Consider the following 22,680-nt stretch of genomic DNA (forward strand, 5'->3'; position numbering starts at 1 on the left):
GGTTTTAGCCCCATCTGGTGATTAACTCAGTAACTGCTGCTGTCTACAGTATTGTGCATCTGCAGTGGGGGCGGCTGCAGTTTCAGGACCGCGTTTTTAGGACCCTTGTTTGTCGTGATAGCGCCACCTACTGAACTGGATGATAAGTGTTCAACTTTGGATTTTGAAAGGTTTGTTCCACCCTAACACACCCTTGTATCTACTGAGTTCTGGTTTTAAAAGTTTATTCCACCCAAAATATTCATTTCTGCCTACGTACTTATTAGCTTTGAAGTACTATTTGAGTGGACTGTACCTTTTGAACTATGAGTTGTGGTTTTGAAAGTTTATTCCACCTAAAATACTATTTTCTGTCTGAGTACTCATAGTTTTAAAGGTTGATTTCACCCCCATTCAATTTTTATAACAGTTTTATAAATGTAGATGTTTATTCCACCCAAAATGCTACTTTCTGTTCAGGCACTTTTAGTTGTAAATCTTTATTTCACTCAAGTAGTGCTTTTCAACGAATGAGTTATGGTTTAAAAGGTTTATTCCCCCCAATACTACTTTTTGTCCAAGTATTTATTAGTTCTAAAGTAATAATTGGGTGGCATGAATCTTTGAGTGTGACTTGTGATTTTCAACCCAAGTTTGTCTCATTTTTTTCCATGCTAATAGTACTTCTTACTACTGACTTGTGGTTTTACATGTTTATTCCAATCAAAATACTAATTTCTGCCAAAGTACTTACAGTTTAAAAGTTTGTTCCAGCCATTAGTACTTTGTGATTAATCAGTTGTGCTTTTAAAGGTTTATTCCATCCAAATTCTACTCTCTGCCCAGTTAGATATAGTTTTAATGGTTGATTCCACCCAGATAGTACTTGGTAACAACTCATTTACAGGTTTAAATGTTTATTCCAACCAAAACTGTACATATTTTAGTTTTTTTTTTTTGCCAGTATCTGTTGAAAATTTACCTTTCCTTTGAAGTAACCAAAATGAAAACTGAGCTTCCGCTAATGTAAACACATATGAATCACCGTCTTCCTAATATACTCAGATTTAAGGTTCTTTTAACAGATTATACATTATCATCCTGTACTTTAAACATAATAATTGTGTTATCCCACATAGTAGTAAACCATATAAAGGCTTATGCAAGTTGTGAGCAGCCACTGCTGACTGTCACCTATAGAGACCAATTAATTCAACCACGTATCAGCCCACTACACTGGTTTTCCCACACCTAATGAAAATGCAATCTCAGTTTAGGTCTGTTTGTAAAATGCAGACACCTCAACAAAAACGACTAGTCACTTAAAGCCACAGTGAATGGGCCTTTTCAGAGGTGAAACCCATTGAGTGTTGCTGCAGACAGAGGCTGAGGGGGGCTTTGGGGGGGAGTGGGAGTGGAATCAACTTTGGGTTTCGCTCCCACCCTTCCCCCATCGAGGGTCTCGACCTCCGGCTTCTGTTGCAGGAGCTGCTATCAGAATCAATTGACAAAGACGAGACCCGCAAGTGAGATTCTGCCGCTTTCAAAATAAAAGCCTGAATAGTGGAAATAATAAAAAGTGGGTAAAGGTAACATGATGCATCTGCAGTTTAAAGGACCACACTTTTAGGTTCCTTGCGTTTCAAAAATGGAATTGGCATTAGGTGCTTGGTTTAAAGGTTTACGCCACACAAAATACCACTGTTTTTAAGTGTTTATGGGTAAATGCTTGTTTCACCCAAAAAATACTTTGTAAATATAACGTTGTAGTTTTAAAGGTTTATTCCACCCAAATTGCACTTTCTGTCAAAATGGCATAGTTTTAAAGGTTTATTAGAATGCCTTAAGTCTATTGTAGTTTGTTACTCACACTCTAACAAGGCAATGATAACTTAGCTGTTCAACTGAAGACATCACAACAGTTTTAATGCTAAACCAATCAATCAACAATCACACTGTGACTGTTGTTCATCTCAGCTTCATTATATGCTAATCCCATAATCATCCAGTTCAGAACAAAGGTCAGAGAAATGCGGTTCGGCAACTGCGGTACTGAAAATGCAGCCTCCTTTACTGCAGACACATGTCCTCATCCATAGAGATGATGGACTAAATTAGGGTAAAGTAAGCAAGTAAGACGCGAAAAGTAATTAGAAAATCGTTATGACAGAAGTGAAGAATATTACAAATAACATGTGAGTTTGTCCAATTATTAGCGTATGGCCATACATCCAGGGAATTTATTGTGGATACACAAATATTTATTTTACATATTTGATTTATATAAAAGGTGAAAAATGCAAACTGTCATAGCAAATCATTTCTGTTCCTCAGTCTTTAACAACAAGACCGTATTCAGAAATGTACACAGTTTCAGTTGTGTAAAGTATGTGAAACAAATATGTATTTAAACTGTTTTATAAGATCAGATCAGCTTTAGTAATCCCACAGTGGGGAAATTTGCTGTGTTATCGCAAAAGGGACAGTGCAAAAGCATAGGGACATCAGTAGAAAAATAAAAATAATGAGGAAACATACATAAATACTGTTGATACTGTACAAATGCACCTATATGTAGAATTTCAAGATATTGCACAGATTCATCCGACTTTGGAAAATACTGATATTGCATAGGGCTTTTTTATATGTAGAAAAACACTGTTATTACATAGATTCTTTCATGAGTAGAAAATACTGATATAATAAAATATTTTTAAAAAAAAAAAGAATATAACGTTTCGATGAGATAATGAAAGCAAACATTACCAGACAAAGAAATTGCAACATTTTGCAAATCCGTGAGAGGGCGCCATTTTCACCTCTAGTAATGGTTTTATTTTGTTAAGTCTAACCGGAAGTCCGTTACCATGGCGTCCAATTTTGCGGCTCTGATACAACGTTAGTTTCTGTGTCATGACTTTGGCTCCGAGTAGCGTTTTTAGACTCCATAATGCGGCGGTACATTCGTGCACTGACCCTGTGCACGGTGTTCGCCGTGTTTTCGGGCTTGTACGTTTACAGTAAACTGTTTTACTCGGACGTGTCGGTCGGACCGAAGAGGGTCTTCGTCCCACCGAGAGTCCCCGGAGCCCGGCGAGGGGCCGCGGACAGAGCCGGGCCCCAAAACACCCACTGGTACAACAGGTAGGACGGGATTTACAAGTGGTTAATGGACTAAAAATTAAATATTTGATATGATAAGTGTAGTTGTGAATATAAATGGGTGTAAAGGATGTTCTGTATTAACAATAGTGATGTATAGGAATGTGAAGGCTAAAACTCACTACAAACAGCTAATACTGAGTTATACTGTAGCTGAGATTGTTAGCTACACATTTAGCTCACATTATTGATAGCCATGTATTTACTGATCATGTTTGTACTGTTTACATACACTGTATATATCTTCTACCGTTATCCCTACCTGTACGTGTACCTTTACATTGTTGTTTAAAACTACCACATTTACATACCACTCACTGTCCATACTGTTTATACTGCAACATACTGTGTTTACATCACATTGCAGAAAAAGTCCTGCTTCCTTTGCATTTCCGGTTAGATGCTAAGCTTCATTTTGTTGTCCTAAAAGTTAAATCTATTCTCATCTCAAGCAGATGCAGTGTAACCCACAGCATCATTGGTTCCCACAGCCCAAACCAGCCTTTCATCTTAGGCAAATTTGCATTACAAAACACAATAGCGTGAAAACATCTAGCTTTACTAATGTGTAGTCGGCATGTTTGTGTGATGTATGAATCCACATTTGTTTTGACACCTGACTGTTTATGTCTTTGAGAGAACAGCAGTCTACTTTCTAATCCCTCAGAGGTCACTGTTAACATGAATGTAGACAAGATTTTTGAGATTTTTGTCCATGAAAAGGTCAGAAAATACATTTCAAAAGGATCTTTAGATTGCTCGTCTGCCCAAAAGTCTAAAATATAGACTTTTTCTGTGACACAAATTGAAGGAAACACCAAAAGAAGAAGAAACAGGCCAAAGTCAAACATTATGACTAGTTTTTAGACTTAAGAGATTAAGGGTAAGGGCTTCATTTGTCAAACTCTGATTATTCGTTAGAGTTACAATAACTAATCGATTAGTTGTCAACTATTAAATAAGTTGCCAAAAAAAAATAATGTCTCTATTCACTGATTCCAGCTTTTCATACATGAAAAATTTCTGTTCAGTTTCTCTCTTCTTTTAAGATCATAAAATAAGTATCTTTGGATTGTGGATAGAACAAAACCTTTGTCATCTTGGCTTTGTGAACCACTGATCCACATTTTTCACCATTTTATAACACTGTAAAAACAACTAGCCAAATAATCAAGAAAATCATCATCAAGAGTAACTGACAATGAAGATAATTGTTAGTTGCAGCCATGTTTTGTAGTGAAATGTGGAAGCGGCATACTGCCAATATTAAAACATCCTTACGTAGCTTAATTTTTTCAGTGATCATTTTCAAATCTGAGAAAAACCAAGTGTGATTGCTTTGCAAACGTTAAGTAAAATGATATCAGTCTGAAGGCATATGCTCTTTGGGGTCTGAGATCATAACAAATGCTGCACATACATGTCAACTTATATGGAATGCACATAAATGACGTAGAATTGCTTATGTGTGCGCATGTGTGGTAAGGTTCAGTCAGGTGTACCACTACAGCCATTGATAGACTGTTGTGATATGACATTAGACAACATAACTTCAACCACATTTGTCAGTGTCTCTGATTTTAGACATGTAAACAGTACCATCTGTTTCAGGTTCTTCCTCTGATGTATATTTGTCTGGTGCAGTTTCAGTTGCAGTTTTTACCAGTGCCATGTTGTAGTTGATCACTTTCTGGGGATTTTGTACCTTTTATTATGTAAAATCTAAATATCTAATAAAATTTGCAGCCTTTTCAAGATTTTGGGGGATTTTCTTTGTATTTTTCCATTGTGCGACACAGTTGGGCATCCAACAGTTGACGTGTGCCAGTATGACAGGTGTCCGACTCTGTGCCCTATTTCTCTCAGGTACATCATGCGTCAGCGTGGTCAGATGGAGGCTGCTGGTGCCAGCATTCAGAGCAGACCTGAGCCTCCCATGCACCTGGCTGTGGTGGCCTGTGGGGAGAGGCTGGAGGAGACTCTCACCATGATCAAGTCTGCTGTGCTTTTCAGCGTCAAACGCCTCTACCTGCACATCTTTGCTGAAGATCAGCTCCACGCCAGCTTCATGGAAGCTGTGAGTAGGAAATATCTATTACCTGTACAATGTAATTATTAACTTTGATTGCCCCAAGCAGGTCCTGAGTGGTTTTTAACTCACTGTGAGCTCATTGTTCATTGCAATATGAAGTCCACATTAGAAAGAAAAAACAAATTGAATTTCCTCATTTATTTTACAAAAATTTTTTAAAAAATAGATTAACATGTGCAATGTTTTTCCAAGCATCCACTATTGCTATTTTACTACTTGCATATTTAATTTGTTGCTGTAATTGTCTCATATCTGCTCTGACTGAAGTTCAGTCAGAAGAAAAGTGAATGAATGATCAAATGAGTACTTGTCATGTGAGCGTTGGTCACAGCTGAGTCATTGCTTGTCAGTTTTGTAGTGGAGTGCAGAATTTTAGTTTTTTCTTTTTCACAGAATCTGTGTCATGCAAAGGGTTTCTTTTTGGCATTTTTTAAATGAATCATGCAGAACAAAGTGATTTTGATAAAACATCGTGATTTTAAGCTACGATTTGGTTAAGTTTCCTGATGACACACCACAAATGATTAGGTCAAGGAGCATTGGATAGTTGAAAATGTGCTGATTTTTTTCTGTTTTTACAGTTTCTTTAGTTTACATAACATGAATTTCAAACCCATCAGCAGGTTCCGGGCTTCACATGGTTAAACTTGCTTGTTTTTATTTTTACAGATTACATGCTATTCAGAATTGCAATGTTAGCTAGCTTTTTCCATTGTCGAGTTGTGACTTATCTTAAATTGGGGTGCAAGCCTGTCTTGGTGTGTGCATGCTGTCCTCATTCCATACAGTGGGCTAATCTGTGTCTTACTTTCAGAAGGAGACAAATTAATTCTTATTTGTGTTCCAGTTGGAGTCGTGGCCTGGTTTTATTCGCTCCAGGTTCAACTATACGGTCTACTCCATCAGCTTTCCCAGTGAGAACGCAGCTGAGTGGAAGAAACTCTTCAAACCCTGCGCGTCTCAGAGGCTTTTCTTACCTGTGAGTTTATTACAGAGAGAAAAATGTTTTCATACTAACGATCAACGTGGAAACATTTATGTAATGCTTGTCATTCTGACATTCTCTGTTTTAATTTAGGGTTCTGTAACTCTGGAATAAGTTATTTAGGCTATAAACAGACTCCTTTGTGCTCGAATGTACTTCCAAGTACTTAAATGAAGTGTAAATTCAAGTTTATTTTGAGTTAACCTGGGAAATATCTCTTTTGTTATATAACCATAGAACATACTCCATGTTTGCACCATTCAGAACACTGAAGAGCATCCACATTATTAATATTTAAAGTGTCATCTGTGTTTGTCCTCTGCAGCTCATCCTAAAGGACATCGACTCCATCGTGTACGTCGACTCGGACATCCTGTTCCTGCAGCCTGTAGACCAACTGTGGGATTTTCTATCCCAGTTTAATTCATCTCAGCTGGCTGCTATGGCCCCAGAGCACGAGGAGCCCCGCATTGCCTGGTACAACCGCTTCGCCCGCCACCCTTTCTACGGCAGGACAGGCATCAACTCAGGGGTCATGCTCATGAACATGACAAGGATGAGGAGCACGTTCTTTAAAGTAAGGATGAACGTCGGAAAGAGACAATTCTGTGTTTTGTTTCACTGTATGAGTGCACTACCTGTGTTGACCACAAGATGTCCTCCTCCTGCTGTAGTTTGTTTGCCCCAACGTCTTTGAAAGGAACCTATTTAATTCTGTTTCAGTGTGAAGATGTGTGCACAATGTGTTTGACTGTTGCATATACACGTGTGTTGACAGAATGACATGACATCAGTGGGGCTGCGTTGGGAGGAGCTGCTGATGCCTCTGCTTCAAAAATACAAACTGAACATAACCTGGGGAGACCAGGACCTTCTCAATATAATATTCCACTACAACCCTGGTAAGATTGCACACGCCCAGACATATACTAAAGCATATAGAGCATGCATATATCCATACGGTGCCAGGTCATGAATTATGCGTTTTAAACACCAGCATGTCATACCTGCAAAAGTGTACAGGATACCGAGTGTGTAGCATCGATTTGTTTATTAAATTGTTTGTGTGCCTCCATTCCCAGAGTCCTTCCTGGAGTTTCCCTGCAAGTGGAACTATCGCCCAGATCATTGTATCTATGGCAGTAACTGTGCCTCTGCGGAGGAGGATGGCATCTACATATTGCATGGAAACAGAGGGGTTTACCACGACTACAAACAACCTGCTTTCAGGGCTGTTTACGAGGCCATTAAAAAGGTTTGTATGTTTGCGGGAGAGTGTGGGTGATGCTGGAATATTTAGCTGCAGTGCACATTGTAGGTGGGTTGTGATTTCGATCCTTGCATGTTGAGGCAACACATGGACTCCACAAACAAGTCAAGACTCGAAAAACTAAAGTACTCTGAATGAAATAGCTCAAGTATCAGCTGCAAACATTTCTCTTTATTGCATTTGATGTCCTTGCACTTCTTGGTCATTTGGTGACTCATGTTATTCTTCACTGAAGAAATTTAGAAGCTGAAAGTTTTTCCTATCTAAAGCATAACAAGTAGATAAAAAGTAATATTTTCAATCAATCAATCTTTATTGGTCATTGCACACTTTCATATACAACGAAATTTCATTTGAGCTGCCCCACCAATGACAGCTCCGGCTGCTGCGCAGTGCTGCACGCACCTTTCTTGGGGAAAAAAGAAAACGGACATGTTGGGATCTGGGTAGGGATAGCAGAGGGTAAAAGGAAAAAAAAAGACTCATTGTACCAAATGAAACCTCCAATGTTGGGAAATTCAATTTGAGAAGGAACCTAAAAAAAACAAACAAACCCGCAACAGGCAAAGCATGACATAAGACAAGGATAGTTGGGATGAGGATGTGGGGTGGTGGAGGGGGGAGCACTGCACAGTTAGTCGGTTCCTGTGCAGCAAAATTTCTGCGCACGGATTCCTGACCCCTGTGCATAGCGAGGAAAGCTTGTGGAGGCGGGGGGGAGGGGGATATGGACATGTGTGTGCGAATGTTTAGCTCAGTCCTCAGTTCATGAGTCCGATGTGTGTGTATGCGTGTAGCCCATCTTCTTCCGTCTCAGACCTCCGGTGTCTCAGTTCACGAGGGTGGGAGCGGGATAACACAGCAGGTTGCTATGGAGACGTCCTCGGTTGGCCCGGTCCAAAAGTCAACAGGTGTCCTTGGGAAAGTGGGGGGGGGGTTTAGGAGAGCTATCTCTTGGCCATGAAACTTCCAGAGGAGTTTGTTATTGTTCCAGGGGCACCAGAATGTAATCAGTTTCCTTCATATTTAGGCAGGAGTGGAGCAATTTCACCTTTCCCCAACTGCTCTCAACAGTTTTAGACCCCAGCTGTAGCGATTCTCACCCTGATGGCTTCCAATCTGTGAGTCACATCAACAGTCACACCAAGCAAATTGTTCATCTTACGATTGAGTTCGTCATACCGAGCATCGGCAGCCGTGATCCGATCGTTTGCATAGACCAGCAGTGTTTGGACGTCATTTCTATCTGCGGTCTTCCTGATTTTCCAGAAGCTCAGGCCAGTGAACAAGCCAATTATCAGCAGGCCTGTCATTTTGATTTTGATCATGGAGTTTGCATGTTGTCTCTGTGCATTCATGGGTGCATTCAGGTAGTCCGGCTTCCTCGCACAGTCCAAAAACATGCCGTTAAGTGATAATTCTAAATTATCTATAGGTGTGAATGTGAGTGTGCTTGTTTGTCTCTATATGTGGCACTGCGATAGACTGGTGACCTGTCCAGGGTGTCCCTTGCCTTCACCCTAAGTCAGCTGGGATATGCTCCAGCCCCCCACGACTCTAATGAGGATTAAGCGGTGTATAGATCATGGATGGATGGATTTTGAGCACTGATGCTCTTCCAGCAAAAGCACTGTTTTCAATCATTCTTCGGTTGCAGTCTTTGTAGTAAATGTAAAGTGTAATGTTGGCTGATTTATTTTGTCAGGTTAAAAATTAACTTTTGATTCTGTATGGCTTGTCCAGTGTGCATGCAGGGATTCATTCGGTTTAGAAGAAAAAAATATAACCCAAGTTGTTGTTGAAGTCACAATCTAATCCATCAAATGCCTACTGATTGATGCTACTAGGTGTCTGTGCGCAGAGAAGCCTCTAGTTTCCACTCAGTTACTGCAATACATGTAGTCCAGACAAGTGTGTGGTCAAATATTAGTTCAGAAACGTGAAATAAGGAATTAAATCAAGTGATTTTACAGCACATGCAACCATTTTGAATGGAAGACAATCAGGCTGTTTTGCAGTGTTTTTGCTCACTGTTGTGGTTAAAAGTAGTATTTTCTTCCTCACTGGCTCAGTCACTCTCCCCCTGCTTAACACATAACACAATCCATTCAGATGTCTTCCAATGATGACATAGTATAAAATAGATTTTTAAATATTATATATTGATTTGGGCCAAATAAATCAACATGATCAACTGGGATATTGATGTTGCTCTGCTGATAGAAAACAGTCCATGTAGATGAAATTACTTGGTTTGATCTTGGGTAAATCCGACATCAGAATGCCTTGTATAAAGTAATTTGTGGTCACATGCCTGTCTGAGGGGAGCTAAGTGGAGACTAGAGGCTTCTCTGTGCACAGCCGCCTAGCTAGCGTCAACCGTAGCCGTCACATGAAGTGCCACATCTGTAAATTACAGTGTATCGACAAGCGGACCTTAAGCAGGCGAGGGGTTTAGCATGTGTCCAGTTTAGGAATGTTATTGGACAAACTCAAGGGAAAAAGGTTTTTATTATTCCACTTTCAGAATAAAATATACAAGTCCCTGTCAGTTTAAAACTAAGATATGGAAAAATAGTTGCGTCAGAACTAAATTGGGTTACTGGTCAGTCTGGGAGCAGGCAACCCTCCTTTAAAAGTCTCTTGGGTACATCAAAGTTTTAAAAAGGCTTCGGTGAGCCTTTTCAGTGTTACAGGTGTAATTTGCTGCAACATCTGATGCAAGATGCTCTTTTATAACCCCAATGAACCCAGTGACACACCTGCTCCCCTCCGCTGGCCTGTTTCTTCACCCTCCTAGATGAGATTTTGGATTAGCTGCTGACCCTAAAGACTGAAAGTCCTGGGGACTTCAGATTGCCTGCATCGGAAGACACAAATCTCCACCCGTTGGCAGATGGTTGGAGTGAAAGCTAATTTCCCCCATGAGGATGTTTATGGGTTGCTTACCAGCAGTGTAATGATATTGACGACACGAGTGGCATTTACTTAATGAAGCCATCAACGCTGGGAGTCTCATTGCTTTCCTATTGAACATAGATCAGGATGATGGCTTATCCATACCTTATCCATGGCCTGCAGTTAAGACTGTGGCTTTATAGGACAGGATCAATTATGGCAGTAGACACACATGTACCTGTACTACATGTTCTGGTAGAAACACCCACACACATGGGTTCCACAGTACATTTTTGTTTTCCAATTGTTATTATTTTTATGGATTTATGATGGAATCTGGTTTGCCAGGAGGATGCAGGAGTATGGATTAATCATCAATGTGTTTAATATCTCTGGACAGACAATTTCATTAGATTCAGCTCCTTCATCTGCAGCTTCAGGCTATTTGAAGACGAGTAACAGGACATTCACACACTGGTAGCTTAGTAGAGGTGATGGAAACTGGTGCAGAAAAGAAGCGCAGATTTCATGGCAAATTAGTGTTTTGTGTACTTTAATTCAATTTTAAAATGTATTGTAGATGTGAGGACATGCTTTGGGTTTTTATAAAATGGAACAATGCAGAAGTGAGTCTCATTTGAAAGAGGACAGGAACAATAGCAATGTACCAAAACGTGTCAAATTTGCAATCCTGTCCTGGCTTCTACCATTCCCAGCCTGTCATTTTGCAAACTTCCACAAAGGGCCATCAGATGTAAAAGGATAATATACAAGGAGCCTGCCTGAAAATAAAAGCGCTTCCAAGCCTGTATAGGCAACAACACTGTAGCAAAAGTGCAAATGCTGCTTGGAGAGCCCAGATACATTGGTGCAGATTACTGATGTGAAGCAGGTGTGTAGTCAGGTGAGATAGTTGGAGCACAGGTGAGGAATGACAGGAAACTAGAGGTTTTTCAGTGCAGAGATGTTGGGTGCATTCCAGTACCTATACTACTATACTATATAGTAAGCCTGAATATGATTTTGTATGCCAAAAATGCTATGATGTCCTACTACATGTGAATTTTCTGGCCCTTTTCAAACTCAATCCTATGTGCATTTATGCTTCAAATGTCATGGCAACTCGTGTGAAACGAGCTTTAACTGCTGAGAGTGCCACATGCCAGCTCATTTCACACTACAGACTGTGACAGTCAAAGTTTAGGTGCAATATTATGTCCCAGTTGTATTCATACAGCATGAAACATTACATACGTTATCAGGGCTGTAGTAAGTACTTAAAGGAAAAAGAAACAGCATGGGACTTGAAATGCAGCTTGTCACTTATCATAGCAGGTGGTACTAATACCACAATTGTTGGGTCAAGTTGTGACCTTACTCTGTGAAATGCTCTGAAATGACTTATGTTGTGAATTAGTGCTATAGAAGTAAAGCTGAATTGAAATAAATGGTTGACAATAAAAGTGGCTCGTAAATTATGACAGTGAAAAATCAGGACACTGAAACCAAAACGTGATTATTTACACCTGTGATTTTCCTGCTGCAGCATGTCAAATATGTCTGGAGAGATTAGTAATGCTTGGCAGCTGGACAGTTTCTAAGCCACTGTTGGGTGTTTCAGGGTTAGAACCGAGCCTTTGTGCATGTTTCTGCTGCAAGAAGTGCAAAAACCTCTTAAAGGAGGTTCTACAGGTGCAGTTCTTTCAGGAGGAACTTATTTCTCTGGGGAGAAATAAGTTCCTCCTGCAATATTGGTACTTCTAAGCAGTCTCTGAAAACCTGCTGTGTCGGACTTGATGCTGATTGGTTGAACTCTGAAAAGTCAGCACTAAATAGTTTAAGATAGGACAATGAGAATTTTTTTGTGCTTTTTCGATGTCTTTGTCAAGTAGCAGTTGTCTTCTATCAACGCTACCATCAACAGTGTCAAATCTGCCATATAAGCTAATGTAGCAAACCCTCTATTGTTCTATTTCTTACTCTGCAATGTAAACAGAAAGGCTAGTTAGGGGGCCATTCTGATAAAGTTTGTGCCTCTTCACCCCTGCCTCAAGTTCCTGGAACTGAAATCTGCCAAATGTTAGTGAGACGTTGTAAGGGAGAGACTCGCCACTTTAGGAATCCTGTTTAGAATCTATGGGATAATCTGTGTTGGTGGTTGTGTAACAAGTGTACCTCCACTCCCACCAAAAACAAGTCGTCTGTTTCATAACAGACAAACTGGGAAACATCAGCTCAATCTATTTGTAACTTTGATTCAAGTGTGGCATGGCGTAACTGTGCACATGCATAGTTTAAGTATGTGGGGGGAAACACTTTCTAAACCTTCTTTTGGGCTTATATTTTAGCATTTTGTGACCATTGATGTCACTTTTATTTAGATCGGGACCTGGTTTTGTTGGAAAAAACTTCTTGGAGGTGTTGCCTGAAAGGACTTTGATATAACTTAGTTAAGTATGGAAAAAAAAAACATCAATTTTGTTCACCAATTTCATCAAATCCTCTTTGTCGCAAATGGTAGAAGTGTCCTAAATATCACTGACAAGCCAAAATCAGCAAGTCAATACTTTAATAATCACAGCAAGACAAAGCCTGATGGACATTTCATTTATGCTGAGCTGAAACTACAGATTTTTACTTTTTTGGTCAATCCTTCCTGGTTAATCTTTAAACCGGCGTCTTCAATCAAACGGTTAATATTAAACGGGAGTATGTAAATGAGTGTCTATGCTGTGTATCCTCACACAAAGAAGAGCTTCCTACAAACAGCGGCGCTCCTCCCCGTCTGCGTCTCGAGCAGACCACAGCGGTCCGTCCGTCATAAAGCATCCCATCCCTCCCACCGCTGCAAAAAGCTGAGCCTCCGAAGCAGCAGTTAAATTTTACAACCGACCGGCACGTTTAGAGCCGGAGTCTGTGCACCGGCAGTGCCCTGTCAGCCGCACAAAATCAATACACCAACTGTAAATGCAACTTTATGACCGGCGGGTGTGTATAAGTATGTGCTCGTAAAAACGCCATTCTCTTTGTGACCCAATATCAGAGACTCCAACTGCAAGAAAATGAGCTGGCATAAAAAATGGTAATTCCCCTTTGATTTCCTCGGAGCATTGTAAAGGCCCCTTCATTATTGGGAGGACATGAAATTTCTCCTGTAAGCCCCGGTTATCGCTGGACGGTAAGCTTATAGCATAAAAGTGACTCCAACAACACAGACCTCTTTATGTTTTGCCCGCCAGACTGATCAGATTTGGAATCCCACAAGACTTCGGCACGCCTTACTGATTTAATTTGCAATTTTTTTTCCTGTGGAAAGCTATCTTTCAAGCCCAAACGCTGCCCAGAGCACCGCTTTGCTTGCTTACTGAGGGAATCTGATCAATTCCAGTGCAACAGTGGGGGGTTAAGAGCGAGCCGTCCTCGGGGGAATCATGACTCCAGTTTCTGAGCCCACTTCCCTGAACCTTTAGGATCCCACCACCCTTTTAAACTTTTTGAAGAAACAGAGATGGAAAAGTGCAATTCATGCTGCCTGGAAGCGTGAAAACCAAGTTGGATACATAAAAGTTTCCTTCATTGCGTTCGAGCTACAAATGTTGCCAGTAAGTTTATATTGATATTCAGCACAAACCACATTAAAAAAAAGCTCTTCTGCATTTTCCAAGCACAATGCATCAAATCCAGTATGTTTTTCTTTGAAAATGAACATTTATAACTTTGGAATTTAACACCAAATCTAATTGTTTTGTCATTCCAGTACGCTTTTGGCACAGACCCAACGACTTCTTTGCTGGACCCTTTGGAGAACGAACTGCTGGGGACGACTCACACCTACTGTGGTAAATCGCATTCACTCTTCACCAAGAGGCTGATGCACAGTCTGGCAAACATCAACAGGAAGCCTCCACATGGGTGAAAATGAATGACCGTGATGAGACGGAGGCCAAAACGAGAACCTTCTTCGTCTAAGTTTTATAAGCTCGAGCAAGAAATGGAACTCCTGACTGCTGATCTTGAAAACCACTGAACTGAAACTTGTCTGTTTTGAAGCGAACGGTTTGTTTGACTGAAGCACAAGAGGCAGCAGCTACAGCGTGGTAAACAAATGGTAACCTGGCAGACTGACAGAACTAATGAAACACTGCTGCAGTGTGGCACACAACTAACGAGTGAAGCTTTCAGATTTTTTTTTTTCAGTGAGCAGCTGCTTAAAGCTCCATAAGGCAGCTGGGATTGTCTCAGGCTGAGACTAATAACTGTTCACCTCTTGTAAATTGCTCTGGATAAGAGCGTGATGTAAATCCACTGAAATCTACTGTAACATTGGCCAGTTGGTCTTCTAGCAGAGTACTGAATTTTACCAGACAAATATGTGCTACAGATTAATACATGGATTTTTTTCTGATGTTTTCATAGTTTTTTTGCCTTGACAAGCATCTAATCTCTTCGATGTATCACTTTCTTCTCTCAGTATTTTTCTGTTACTGACTGAAAGTGCAAAAGATCAAAGTTTGAAAGAGTAGCTCTTGACTTTCCATATTGGAGAATTTATTGAACCTTGTGAAACCCTCTTATTAAAAGAGATAAAAACTGTATTTAAACTGTACAAGACTTTCTGCAGGGCCCAGATTTGAGAGGTGAATGCACTGCACCACTTTCTTGGCTTTAAGAAACCACTCAACAACAGAGAACATGTGTAAAATATAATTTTTTAGACAAAGTTGAGGCCAAGTGGTTGTATAAATGAATTCTGGGGTTGTTTTTCAGTCATTCAAGCAGTGGTTAAGTATATGAAACCTCCATCAGAGTACTGTTTTTCTGCATTAATATTTATTAGGGCTGCAACTAATGATTATTGTCATTGTTAATTAATGTGTCAATTAGTTGGGTCTAAAAAATTGTGAAAAATGATCATCAGCGGTTCCCAAAGCCCAAGAACACATCCTCAAATATTCGTCCACGATATAAAGATATTCAGTTTACTATCAGATCAGGAAAGAAACCAGAAAATAGGAAATTTTTAAAAGCTTAAACTGAGAAAATATGGATTTTTTTTATTTGAAAAAATGATCTAAACAGATGAACTGACATCAAAATAATTGGCGATAATTTTAATAGCCGACAACTAATTGATTAGTGACTGCAGCTTTAATATTTATTCTGTTCAGTTTAAGGATGCAGATGGACGTACTGTACAGTTCACATGTGAAAAGGTTTTTTTTGTCATCATGTTTTGCAATGCATTTATTGTAATGTCAAACTTTCACATGCTGCAGTATGTTTTTAAAATGTCTTGTTTCATGAACTTTTGGTGAAATTTTCATACTATGGACTCCATTTTTAAAGTATGTACATGTTTGTCAGTGATAAAGGTGTGCAGAAAAATTGCTGTTGAATATGTGAATAAGCTACGAGTTCCCTCCTGATGCCAAAGTATGTTTTTTTTTTTATTTCTACAATTATGGTCTTTGCACCACTGAATGTATTTTGTACACTAAGGGTTGAAAACAAAACTGTGATGTGAGGATATGCTGTGACGTTGCTATGTTTAGTTGTCTGTATGTCATTGTGTTTTTACATTAAAGATCATTTCAGTTTTGTAGTATTTGTGCAGCAGTGTGTTACTTTTAACCACCAGAGGGTAGCATTTTTTCATATGTCCACTAGCGCCTGGACAAGAGCTGCACCTTTGAGGTACTTTTTGATATAAATGAATGTTTGTTTTTGAGGAAGGGGAAGGTATCATTTATCAATTCAGGTAAACAAAAAGTAAGCAAATCAGGATTTTGGAATTGTGTTATTCAGCTTCCATGTTTCGTGGGTTTGGATCAGTTGAACATCTCTCGCTTCAGTTTTGTATTGTAAGTCATCTTTTATTATTGGCTTTTAAAGATCTAACTTGAAGAAGATTGATGCTATGTTTCTAACACCTCCTCGGACAGATCAATGAACTTGCCAATAATCTATGACTAGGCCACCCGAAGCGCTACACAACTCTTGCTTCAGCTTGGAGGTGCTCATAAAGTGTAAGTGATGGACCAATAATGCAGCCCTATAGGTGCCTGTCTGTGACACTGTGTGGCATTGACTATGGGGAATGAGTTTATGCTTATTCCCATTAGGTGAGGCACACAATCACCCATTTATGGCTCTGGAGGTAGTTTGATTCATTGCGGCAGAAATATCCTTCATTCATCACTATATATCTGTATGAGACCTTATCAATTACCTTTATTGACCTGTGTGCTTAAATGCAACATGTAAGAGGCCACGTCCCCCGAGAGACCAAGACAATGGCTGGGATTGAACACCATGTTGAAAAATTCAATACCGTCCATCCTCCAAGGTTTCATTTTCCTGAAACTACATGTTTTATATGGTAATAAATAACTCTGGTTTTATTCCTTTTGTGCTATCGCAGATGGAAGAGAAACTATTTAAAATAAATACGTGACCTCCAGCGTTTAAAGTGGGAGAATGGGGACATAACAGAATAACTAAACGTGTGTGTATGTCTGTTTTTGTGATGGATAAAAAAAGAGAAATCCAGGTAAGGCTGTTCTCTTTTTTTCTTCTTTTTTTGTAGCCTTTTCACATGACAAAATGTTGAAGAGGAGAGATGAGTGCACAGTGGGAGGACAGAGAAAAGGCTGATGGAGAGTGTTACTGATGAAAGAAAAGAACAAGGCTGTCATAGCCAGTGCAGCAATTAAGGCACTTTTGTTGCCTCAGAGCTCTATTTGGAGGTTTCTTCCCTCAAAACAGAGTTGAACCTCAAAATGGTGTCATTAAAAGAAGACAGAAAGAGGTTTGCAGAGAAACAAACATATTTCAGGTATGGGCACCATTTGATGAAAGCACAGTGAACTCGCTGATACACCATCACACTGGCATTAGGTGGGTAAAGCTAACAATAGGAGTCCACAGCAATGTTGTTCTATTTCGTTTCTGAATCAAAGAGGTGCACGACAGACCAACAACCATGACCAGAAAATCTGATTTGTTATACATGCTCATATTAGAACCACAGATTCTGGCACTATTCTGCTTCACGCTCGCTTTGTGCCCTTAGAAACGCTGTTCCACTTGTCTTTTGTTTATCCTGTTTTGTCTTTTCTGCTCTCTTTCTCCATGTAGGGTTTTCTGGTTCTGGAACCGTACTTTTCTAATCCTCAGTTATTGACCTCCCCAGTCTGCCCACGGTTTATGTTTTCTTATTTGTATCTATCCTTTTCTTTCAGCCCTTTACCCTCGCCCTAACCAGTCGAGGCAGATGTCTGCCCTCCTAGAGCCTTAGAGCCTTGTCTTAACTTTGTTATACATAACATAACAATCATCTTATTTCTCTGTTGGAAACACATTGGATAAACATCTGTTGCTTTAAATGCGCTATACAAATAACAGTAACCTAGCTTAGTTTGTGACTGAGACTAACAAACATTACTGGGAGTTGTGTTTCTGGTCACCTGCCCAATATAAGCCACTCTTACATTCACTCTCATTTCAGTACATGTCAACCGCTTCAGCTGCTAAATGTGCTAAATGCTGTGTTCGCTTGCTATGCTTCGACATCTGTCTATTGGAAAATGCTGGTAGTGCCGATTTACTGGGGCTTTTTCCCTGAAAACCGCCGGCTGCTGCATCTGGAAACAACCTAAATTATTGCTACGACAATGAAGCTGCAGCCATTAAACCAAAACAATGAGCTGAAAGAAGCTAAAGTGCTCCACTATGACTGGTTCCCATTAAACTATTCATTGGAGTCTAAACTCATGACAAAATATGGTTTATTTTTAATTGCCTATAAAGTATGAATTATTCATTAAACCTTATTAAAACAATAGTTTACATTAAAACACCCCTTTGTAAGTACACCTTATTAGAGAGAAACTTCACTACGGGTCCTGTGAGCTTTGCCTGTGCTCATATGTGTTATTTATTGTGAGCGTAATGCTTTGAAGTGCGTCTTATTGATGTAGCTTTCCATACAGAAAGACAAGACAGCAACTGTGTGATTCTGACAGCTGAAGTCTAGCATGCATATGGTATAGACCACACACACACACACACACACGCACACACACACACACACTTGCACTTATACAACTTCTGCGTTGCACATTTGAGCGTGTGTCATATGGTGTTCCAAGATTGCACAGCAGGGGGTCATTTACATGTTGTAATGGGGTCTACATATCACCGCTACAGGAGATGAGAGAGAGCGGCACGAGGACCCGAATGTTCCCCACAAACAGGATGTCATGTTCTGCGTCTCTTATTTACATGTGTGCGACTCCGGGGTACGTTTGATGCCCAGTGAGATGGAATATGACATCTTTGCTCACACTGACACTGAATTTGCTTCAGCGGTTCGCTCGCCGAGAAGACGGAGAGAGAGAGTGACGGGTATTTCGGCAGATTGGTTTATTTACTTCACAGCTTATTTACCGCGCGTGTTTGTCAGACTCGACACCGCAAATGCCACGAAGCCAAGCCAAATGATGTCTGTCCAGCTTGCTGAAAAATTGTGTTGCTGTCAAGGGAGCCAGCTTTCAAGGATTCTCCCACCAATATCAGGCTGTCTGCCAGACGTGGCCTTCCTTCTTGTTTTTGTCCTCGCCACTCCGTGTTTTCTTTTTTCTTTGCAATCCTTACATTTCACCTTTCTATCCCTTTCTTCTTGCACTCCTCAGCTCACGTCTTTCCATTTTATTTCTACAAGACTCCACATTTGAAATCCAGCTCAGTGTCTGACCCAGTTTCTCATGCCTGATTTCTTTTTTTTTCCCCGCACCCATCAGAGGACACACAAACTTCCAAAACCATACTGTGAATACAAAAATACCCAATGTGCTCATCAAACAGCGTGTTTTTTTTCCCCTTCCCTCTCTTTCCTGTTCAAGAAATTGCAACAGAACATTTCCAAAGCTTGTGTTGTGAGTCTGTGCTGGCCTTGGGGAGATGAGCTCCTTCGCTTTGTACTAGACAACATACGAGCCGAAACGAGGCCGGAACCGTGAGCTGAGCATGGACAACCAAGGACAACAACATGGCAACACTGTGTTTTTAAGTATGCAAGGCTGCCAAGATGCTACTTGCAACAAAATTGGTCATTCAGGGGGGTTTTCAAGTGTTTTGAGAGGCTGTGTTTGCTAAGTATAAAAGGCAGGGTCGGAAGCACACAGCTTCATGGTTCTCCACAGAGTATAGGAAGCCTCTGACATATGGGGAAATCTGTGTTTTTGCTTTGTTTGTAGGAGTTGTCCTCATGATCTGTAGGCCCGTGATGCATGAAAAGCCGCTAGCAGCTTGCTAACATAGCTAAGTAGTTTCTAAATCTAACAACAGGTTTCTGCTGTTATTGTCAGATTGGAAGGTTAGTAATTACATTTCATTTTGGTTACTTTGGTTACAGAATAGATCCTTTCGGTTGTTGTTTTGATCTTTGTCTACCCCGAGATCAAGGCACAACACCACGTGTGTAACAGAATTGAAAATCGTGTGAAGAGACATAAGAATTCAATTTTTTTTGCACCATGTGGCTGCTTGGATGGGTACATTTCATGCTATGTCTCAGCTATAAGTAACAACCATAAAGAATTAAACAGCTACAAGGTCTACAATGAAAATCTGATCTACACATTCACATTGTAGTGCATGTTTTTTGCTTTTAATGACATTTCTAAGATGACAATATATAGAAGATCATTGTTTTATTTGTCTAAAACTACACTAAATGAGATGTTCTGGACCAGATGAGACCTCTTGAACTAACTGGACAATCCATTTAATATTTCAGATATTAATATTGCACATCTTTGGACATTTACGTCGATACAAAAATGTAAAAATGTTTGCCCTCTAACTGCTATATGGAGGCTTGACATAGTTGTGCCATCAAGAATGTTCTTAATACAGGGATTGTTGAAAGTCTTGTGCTAAGCTAAGCTAACAAGATACTGGCTCCAGCTACTTATTTACCACAGTTAGAGACAAAAATAAGCATATTTCCCAAAATGCTAACTAATCCTCAAAGATGGTTTATTTTAATGCTTTAGACTCTTTCTACTGGTGTGATTCAGTGTAACAAACTGTACCAAACACACAGTGTTAGCGGTTTATTGCTAATAAAAAATATTCCAAGTGCATTTTCTGCAGAGAATGGGAGCACCAGCATGCATATTTATATGCACACGATGCACAATGCGTCCACATACGAAATGCATACATACATCACACTCGCAAACAGACCCCATCTGCTCTCCCCCGTCTATATATCCCATATAAAACTTAAAGCTGAAGCAGAGGGGCCGCCGGGATAGAGAGGCTGACATCAGAAATGAGAGTGACCCCGACGCTTTTATATCTCAACGCGCCCTGACCCTCCTCCCCGCCGCATCCTCATCCTACAACAATAGATTTCCCATTACTGCTCCCTCCCTCACTCCATCCTTCAATCACAACTTGACAATATTTACCCTCAGAGGGATCCGATTCAGACAACACCTCATGCATGTGCTCATACAAGTGTGGTCATGTGATTTTTACTTCACGGGAGCTATGGTATAGAAACATACATGCACGTGGGGTGATACGAAGTGTGCGTGTGAAGCTTTATTGTACTCCAAAAGCTTATCTTTTCTTTTCTCAAGCCTCCACACACACTCTCCTTCTCACACACTCTGTCTTTCCCCTGTGAGCTTTTCAATTAGGTAATTACAGTGGCAGTGAATAGAGCCTGCCTGGACACTGGCACTCTATTGTAGAAGCACCTGTCCCCCCATAGACGGCAATTACCTGCCAGGCTGGAGGGGAGTTGCAGGCTATTGTCTGTGTGCATGTATTTGTGTATGTATGCGAGTGTGTGCACGAATCAGTCAGTGTGTGTCTACTGTATTTGTAACCCACGCAGGTATGTTGGTGCACACACCCATTGTTGCTCTAAAGACTCTATTGTGTGTTTGTCAAAGATGCCGTGCTTAATTATAGTCAGTGATAGAGGAAATTTTGGATGGCATTTTATCAGAGCCCATGCTTGGCGACATAATATCAGCCTATTTTGTAATTACGCATATGTGAATGGTATGTGAAACGGCAGTTAAACATCGGGGGTGTGTGAGCGGCGTGCAGTGGGAGGTGAGCTGAGAGATTTTGCCTGCAGGGCAAAGCAGCTCGGAGACCGCTGCCGCCTACAAGCAGCACTTTCACCACGTTGTTAAACAATTTGTTAACATTTTAAGCCCTGTTGTGGAGCAAACCAAAGTAGGGAGGGTTTTCCTGTGTGAGCAGGGAATAAGCGGAGAGTGGCAAAGAGAAAATTTGGAGTGATTACAGAATGCTTTGAGCGCAATATGGAAATAACTGCCGCTCCAATTTGCAGATATATCTGGCCACAAGGGCCGTGCTCGATAACAATGTCTTGTACTAACTTTATGCAACCTTACGTCCAAAGTATAAAAAATTATAGTAAATAATTTGTATATACAGGAGCTCCAAATTGGTAATTGTTTATCAAAATGCCAAATACTATACACTTAATATGTCTACATTGTCGGTGTATTCAAAGCAAATGTCACTGCATTAAGATTTGTGATTAATTATGTGATTGGGCATCTTCAGCTTATTAAAAGTTCAGTTAACATCAAGCTAGCCAGTTTAACCTTTCCCAAGATACATTTCCTGTTTTCCCCAAAGTGCATTTTTATTTATTTATTTATTAATTTATTCATTTTTAATGCCAGATTGCTCAATTTGTGCTGGCTTCGAAAAACTTTGTTCATATTTTCTATGTAAAATTTAAAAAAAAAACATGAGAGAAACATTAAAATACAATTTTTATGAAATAGTTTTTTCATTAAATCTGTATGAATCGATAAATTATTCACGCATCTAGCATCTAGCACCAGCTCCTGAAAGACGTATCTGTCAGTCCACTAAATTACTAAGTACTCCATTATTTTCTCAAACTAGTCACTCATTTGTCTGTTTGCTTTCTGCTGCTGTACAGGTACAGCACAGCGAGGTTTTAGAGCTTTTTTCACTAAGATCTATACAACGAGCATTGACAATGATGTTGCATTACCAGCCACAACTAGGTGTGGGAGGCCTTTCAAGCTTTCAGAACAAGGGAAAATGTAGAAATGGTGCAAGTACGACAGCAGATATCCTTAAAGTTTAGAGGAGGATGTCGTAGCTTTTGCTTTTGAAAAGCCAACAACGCAAACGGGGAGATGCTGAATGTAGATTAAACATTGTGAAAGACCTCACTAACAGATGTATTCATCAAAAATCAAC

The 22,680-nt window shown here is 40.1% G+C and overlaps 1 protein-coding gene across 1 annotated transcript; it reads left to right on the forward strand.

Annotated features, from left to right (window-relative positions):
• Positions 1 to 87: 87 nt before the first annotated feature.
• On the forward strand, positions 88 to 15,988 carry gxylt1b (glucoside xylosyltransferase 1b). Its single transcript, XM_055006621.1, has 7 exons — positions 88 to 3,123; positions 5,008 to 5,218; positions 6,081 to 6,212; positions 6,544 to 6,795; positions 6,997 to 7,120; positions 7,301 to 7,473; positions 14,144 to 15,988. Exons 1-7 carry the CDS (start codon positions 2,930 to 2,932, stop codon positions 14,300 to 14,302), a joined length of 1,245 nt encoding a protein of 414 aa, XP_054862596.1. The 5' UTR covers positions 88 to 2,929; the 3' UTR covers positions 14,303 to 15,988.
• The last annotated feature ends 6,692 nt before the right edge of the window (positions 15,989 to 22,680 follow it).

Source organism: Amphiprion ocellaris, chromosome 21 (assembly GCF_022539595.1).
Source record: "Amphiprion ocellaris isolate individual 3 ecotype Okinawa chromosome 21, ASM2253959v1, whole genome shotgun sequence".
NCBI lineage: Eukaryota > Metazoa > Chordata > Actinopteri > Pomacentridae > Amphiprion > Amphiprion ocellaris.